We start from the raw sequence: 7,060 nt of genomic DNA on the forward strand, positions 1-7,060 counted from the left end.
GCGGTATGGTCACTATGAATATGTGGTGATGCCGTTTGGGTTGACTAATGTGCCAGCGGTGTTTATAGATCTGATGAATCGGGTTTTCAGCCAATACATGGTTCGGTTCGTGTTGGTATTTATAGACAATATCTTAGTCTATTCCAGCACTAAGGAGGAGCACGAGGAGAACATACGATTGGTGTTGCAAACTCTACGCGACAACCAGTTGTATGCCAAGTTGTCTAAATGTGAATTCTAGTTGGGGAAAGTAGCTTTTCTGGGCCATGTCATTTCTAAAGAGGGTGTAGCTGTTGGTCCTAGCAAGATTGAGGTTGTGTCTAATTGGGAGGCGCCGAAGAATGTGGTTGAGATCAGAAGTTTCTTGGGTTTGGCTTGATACTATCGCAGGTTCGTGAAGGACTTTTCAAAGATTGCCAGACCTTTGGCAGCTTTGATGAGGAAAGAGAACAGGTTTCGCTGCGATGAAAGTTGTGAGTCGGCGTTCCAAATATTAAAAGAGCGTTTGACTACAGCTCCAGTTTTGGCTTTACCCGAGGGGAGTGGGAATTTTGAGGTGTATAGGGATGCTTCAAAGAATGGGTTGGGTTGTGTGTTGAAGCAGAACCGGAAAGTCATTGTCTATGCTTCTAGATAGCTGAAGTCTTATGAGAAGAATTATCTGACGTATGATCTAGAGTTGGGTGCAGTTGTATTTGCTCTAAAGATTTCGAGACACTGTCTATATGGGGCGACCTTTAAGGTGTTTTCTGATCACAAGAGTTTGAGGTACATCTATACTCAGAAGGAGTTGAATATGCGATAGAGGAGGTGGATGGAGCTCATTGGTGACTATGACATGGATATTATCTACCAAGAAGGGAAGGCGAATGTTGTGGCAGGTGCGTTGAGTAGGAAGAGTCTGCATGCCCTATGCATAGCTATGTCACTAATGAGGTTGAAAGATGAAGTGACCAAGATGGGGATACATGTGATCCAGAAGCGGGATGCTAGAGGAGATTTGACAGTTGAACCAGAACTTTGTGATGATATTAGGAGGAAACAGGCTCTTGATCCTAAGATTCAGGAGTGGAGGGTTGGAGTATAGAAGGGGACATTGTCTCGGTTCTCTATTCATTCTGATGGGAGTGTTCGGTTTGATGGGAGATGGTTTGTACCTAAGGATGAGGAGATGAAGAAGATAATCATGGCAAAAGCTCATTGCACTCCGTATTCAGTGGACCCAAGTGGTGACAAGCTTTATAAAGATCTTAAGCAGACGTTTTGGTGGCCTGGCATGAAGATGGAGACAGCTAAATTTGTGGCTCGATGTTTGACTTGCCAAAGAGTCAAAGGGGAGCAGCAAAGACCGCAAGGTAAGATTCAGTCTCATGAGGGTTCCTGAGTGGAAGTGGGAATCTATCTCCATGGATTTTATTGGGGAATTACCGAGAACACAGCAAGGTAATAATATGATTTGGGTGATCGTTGATCGATCGACCAAGTCAGCTCATTTTATTCCCTGAAAGATACGTGGAGTAAAGTTCACTTGGAGAATGGCTACAAAAAGAATGTGGTTATATTACATAGGGTGCCGAAGGATATTGTATCAGATCGAGATGCGAGATTCATTTCTCGATTTCGGCAAGAGTTGGAGGAGTTAATGGGGACTAGATTGAAGATGAGTACCGCATTTCATCCTGCGATAGATGGGCAGACGGAGAGAACAATCAATACTTTGGAGGACATGTTAAGGGATTTTGTGATAGAATTTGGTGGTAGTTGGGAAGATAAATTAGATCTAATTTAGTTTTCTTACAATAATAGTTACCATACGAGTATTGGAATGACTCCATTTGAGGCATTGTATAGGAGGAGGTGTAGGAGTCTAATTTGTTGGGATGATAGCGCAGAGGCAGTGGTTTTAGGACCAGAAATGGTACAAGATATGGTTAAGCAAGTGAGGTTGATTCGACAAAAGATGAAGGCGGCCCAGTATCGACAAAAGACTTTTGCGGATTTGCATCGTCGGGACATTCAGTTCCAAGTTGGGGATAAGGTTCTTTTGAAGATGTCACCTACGCGTAGGGTGATGCGATTTGGTAAAAAAGGAAGCTAGGTCTGAAATTCATTGGCCCTTATGAGATTTTGGATCGTGTTGGCGAGGTTTCTCATCGGTTACCTTGCCACCAACTTTGGATCGAGTACACAATATATTTCATGTGTCTCAACTCCGGAGATACGTGAGTGACCCTTCTCATGTGCTAGAGGTTGAGGACATTGAGTTGGATGAATCCTTGTCTTATCTTGAAGTGACAAAGGAGATTCTAGATCGCAAGGTTCGCAAGATTAGAAATGAGGAGACTATATTGCTAAAGGTGTTGTGATCCAATCATAACGTCGAGGAATCAACTTGGGAGGCAGAAGAATCTATGAAGGAGCACCATCTATTTCTTTTTTACCAGGTATGTGTGGTTACGGGGACGTAACCATGTTTCTTTAAGGGGGGTAGGAGATGATCGCATAAACTTTTGGTGCGATTTTTGGTCAGTTTTGGTAAAGTTTAGTGTATGTTTTGGGTTGTTAAGTTGTGTTTTAAGTTTTCCCTTGAGTTGTAGTTGTGTCATTGCGTTGTAGTTGAGTATAGTGAGTTTTGTTTTCAGTATGGGTTTAAACTTTGGGGACGAAGTTCGGTTTTAAGGAGGGAAGACTGTAATACCTCAGATATTTGAGTTGTAGGGTACTCTATCGAGTAGGACTTACTCTGTCGAGTAAGTCATTTACAGATTCTGGAGTACATTCTGTTTTGAATGTACTCGATCGAGTGTAGATAACTCGATCGAGTAGGCGATAGTTACTCGATCGAATAACTCGGGTTTTACGGACTTTTCGGCCGGGTTTGATAGTAAACGTGGAGAAAACTTTACGACGTTTAATTCTCTCCTCTTTTTCTATCAAATCAAGGCTAGGGTTGTCGGATTTCTGAGATCGTTATACCCTTGTGATCGACATCGTTTGGGTAAGTCACCTATATAATTTTTATGTTAGTATAGTAGATTTGTCTAAACCCTAATTTGGGTATTTTGGGGGTTTTGGGTGTAATTGTTGTTGTGGATCGTAATTGTATGCATTATTTTTATAGGAGGTGATTTCGTAGAAGAGGCTTTTTGATCTGCTGCTGTTGTGGGTGATTTCATTTCAGGTAGGGTTTTCCCTACTCGGTTATTGTATAATTGATATAAGTGCTATGGTGGTTGACTCATATGATTATTTCTATGGTTAATTGTATTTCTTGGCATTGGCATGATTATCAGTATTGTGGTTTTTGGTTGTAATTGTATGTGGTTCGGAAGGGCTATAATTTGACTTTCACCTTGTCCAAACCTCAGTCAAAGTGGGGGCTCTGTAGATACATCATTTTTGCACCTCCCGCCAAATACCCAATTTTGATTGGGCCGCTTGTTTAACATACGGAGCGCTTTTACGACATTTTTTAAGTTCATCGACAAGTGGTAGCTCAAACAGTCGTGTCACCACCTTGGTCGTCATCTGCGTGCCAATACGGTCGTTTTGACAGTAATTGGAGTCAAATCGGAGTCCAAAGTCAAAATCGTCCTTTATAGTCCCGAAACCGTAAATTCCGAGTCGGAAGGCAATGTGCTTATCCACAAAGGTAAGGATGTCCTTAAATTTTGAGATTATATCTCATTTTGAGTCTCATGTCACTTCTTTAGGCTATACTTATGTTTACATTAGAAAATGTGCATTTCATTTTAGATAAATACGACAACCCGACGTTTATGCTCATTTTACGAGGTGATTCCGACTTTTTTGGGTCTTGGATATTTGAGAGAAAGTTAGATATCTTTCTCTTGGCTTTCCAACGCCACCGATATCACCTTAATCCGAGTCTTGTAGAGGAAGTTATGCCAAAATTACGACAGACTGTCAAACGCGCTTTCTTGCACAAGAGGAAACTGCCCAAGGGAGGACGCAACATATGTTGCGCCTCTTCCAAGGGTGGCTTTTTCCTGAAGAAAGCTCTGCATCTACGCGCTTTCTTGGGGAAGAGGCTATCCAAGCCTGTTCTATTCCACTATAAATAGAGGCCTCCGCCTCACATATTCTTTACGCGAGTGTCTGCCCTTCTCTTCTCCCTTTATATTCTAAGACCTTTGTTATTACTATTGACGCCTACCTGCTTGATCACTCCACCAAACAAGCCCAAATCCTTTTAGGTACTAGTCTCGTTGCATGACCGACCAATTTTACCAACTCCACATCAACTAATCATCTAATCAATTCCTTTTTTAAGGGCACCTTTATTTGCATTAAATCGAGTCGAGCAACCACTAAACGACAACTTAATTAATCTTGCTTCGTTAAACATGTAGGTATGAGGGTGTAATCCCATCTTAAAATTGTATTTATGTTTGTACTATAAATTATGTCGGAATTTATATTATTAACATGCTCAAAACCGTCTTCAAAAATCATCTTTTTAAACCTTTTTTGACGAAATAGCAGATAAACACCGTCGAGAAGGAACGCAACAGCTGTTGCGTCTTCTGGAAAGGTCGCAACATCTGTTGCGCCTCTTCCAGAGGCTGCTTAGCTGTTGTTGCTCTCCTTCTTCTTCCTCGTGTTCCCATGTTTGCTTCGCCTACTTCTTTTCTTTGTTTTCCTTTCTTATTTTCTTTAAGCTTTATGATTTTCCAGTTTCCTAACTTATTTTCATCAACCCTTTTAGACTTAAATCCCTTATAATCAATATTTGCGGATTTTTGTCACTAATTTAAAACCCGGATTTTAGAGGTTCGATTTCTTCGTATCGAGTCGCTTGAGTTCGTCTTTTGTACATAATTTTTTTGTTTTCTCGATTAGTTCTTTGATTTAACCCTTTAGTTGTGTTCGATTCATAGTCCAAGTTTCGTGTTTTGTAAACCCAACATCGTAATTTGTGAAATCCGCGGTGTAATTTGCTTTCATCTGACTTATTAGGATTCCTTGTACATCTTAACATGCCTAAATTATTTCCTTCGAGTTATATATCAATAATCCATCTAAACCAACCAACGAATATTAACAACCAACAGTCCGAACCCAACTCAAGAACAGATGCATAGACTGATGCGCCTTTTCCAGAAGACGCAACAGATGTTGCGCCTCTTCTGGGTTGGTTTCTGCCTCTGATCTCTTTCTCGCCTTTACATAATATGTATTAGGCTATTATTATCCTTATTATCACCATATTTCGACATATTTTAACTTTCAATTTCCTTTAGTTCTTTTCCTTTCCTTTTATTTGTTTCTTTTCTTCTCTAAATCCTTTTGAGCATATTTATAACGTAATTCAATACTCTATTGTAATTTATTTATATTGTGTGCTTTATTTGCTTGGCAATTCACATGAAAATGTATATAAATTCCTACTTCGACCAATAATTGTAAATTGTATGTCAAACTGACTTAGTCTAAGTTCACATGCTAGGATTAATCTATTGGATGTTGCATTGCATGCATATCATCAACAACACATCGAGTATAAATAATTTCCCTGATCATTAGTAGAGGCCGCTATCGACGCGAACGGGATTAGGTGTTCAAATAATTAGCTTCCTAATGTTGGAGTTAGTGTCCTCCACAATAGTGCATTTACAAAATAAATCTCATTAAAAGAATATCATCAGGATATTTAATTATTTGATCCTCGTCAATTGATTAACGTAAATCAATAACGGTTGGCTGACTAGAAGTTTAACGTTATTGTCGTGAGATGGCGGTGATCAACTGACCCCTTTCGGTCACACCTAAAGGAACGAACCCCAATTGACAACTAATTAATTGTATGAGATACAATTTTTTTAGGCCCTTGATTTATAGACTAAAAGGTTAGTCGATTATTTTTAGAGAGATTTCGAGTTGCGAACTCGAGGCGCAGTTGTTATTATTTAATTATGCGATAATTGAATAATAAAATTTTATGAGACGAGTTTTAGTTAATTAATTGGTAATTCACTAAAATTGTACAAATTGATTAATGTGATTAATATTAGTACGTAAATAATATGTGTAGCGGTACACGTATATTTACGGAGTGATTTGGACAAATTTTATTGGAAAGCATTTAAACATAAATCGATGTTTAAAGTTAAATTTACACGTATTTATGCGACAAATATAAGAACCAAAATAGACCTGTAAATGGGACATTGGACCGTGTAAATGGAGTGTAGTGGATGATTATAAACATAATCATTTCACTTTGCTTTATATACTTCCATAAGTTTATCTTATGTTCATTTTGCATGTGATGAAAGATTGGAAAAAAAATAAAACAAGTCCACTCCCTGACTCCACCTACTCCAACCGGTTTTCCTCCTCCATATAGACCAATTTTTGTTCATTTTTTACATGCTTGCTCACTTTTGTTTTTGCATGTGAATAAAATTGTCTATCTCTGTAAAAATAATAAGAACACTTACTAAGCTTGTTAGTAATCAAAATAAATCAATATATATAACTAAAGGAGGCTTTTTTTTTTCTAATTATACTATTAGCATTAGAATTAGGAGATAATTAATTATTTACAATTTTTCTATTATAATTAGGAATATAATTTTTCTATTAGAAATTAGAATTAATTAATTATTTTACAATTTTCCTATTAGAATAATAAATAAATTAACAATTTATTAAGGATTTTTGTCCTAATTATACTATTAGAATTAGGAGATAATAATTATTTAAATTTTTTCTATTATAATTAGGAATATGATTTTCCTATTAGAAATGAGAATTAATTAATTATTTTACAATTTTATTATTAGAAACACTAAATGAATTAATTATCTACAATTTATTAATAATCAAAAACTATTCATAAGTATTTGTTCACTTTTTTATTAAATTGAAGGAAAAAAAACAATTGATATATTTATAATATCCAATTTTATAACCATTTCGATTAAAAAAATGAGGTATTATGAGGCTAAAAGGCCCTAGGCCGAACTGGGTTGTGACAAATGTGCATGCGTAATACGTACTACATGGAATTTACTCATTTAAAGACTAAAATGAC

At 37.4% G+C, this 7,060-nt stretch overlaps 1 protein-coding gene across 1 annotated transcript; it reads left to right on the top strand.

The window, feature by feature from the left end:
• Positions 1-838: 838 nt before the first annotated feature.
• LOC141628916 (uncharacterized) lies at positions 839-1,384 on the top strand. The gene is made up of 2 exons (XM_074441999.1): positions 839-1,075; positions 1,163-1,384. Exons 1-2 carry the CDS (start codon positions 839-841, stop codon positions 1,382-1,384), a joined length of 459 nt encoding a protein of 152 aa, XP_074298100.1.
• Positions 1,385-7,060: the final 5,676 nt, after the last annotated feature.

This window comes from Silene latifolia, chromosome Y, assembly GCF_048544455.1.
Source record: "Silene latifolia isolate original U9 population chromosome Y, ASM4854445v1, whole genome shotgun sequence".
Lineage (NCBI taxonomy): Eukaryota > Viridiplantae > Streptophyta > Magnoliopsida > Caryophyllales > Caryophyllaceae > Silene > Silene latifolia.

Bases quoted from the DNA above. Each gene is read 5' to 3' on its own strand.
- LOC141628916 (XM_074441999.1), top strand. From the start codon at position 839: ATGGATATTATCTACCAAGAAGGGAAGGCGAATGTTGTGGCAGGTGCG. The intron at 1,076-1,162 runs GTTGGAGTATAG...TTTGTACCTAAG, and splicing joins CTAAGATTCAGGAGTGGAGG to GATGAGGAGATGAAGAAGAT.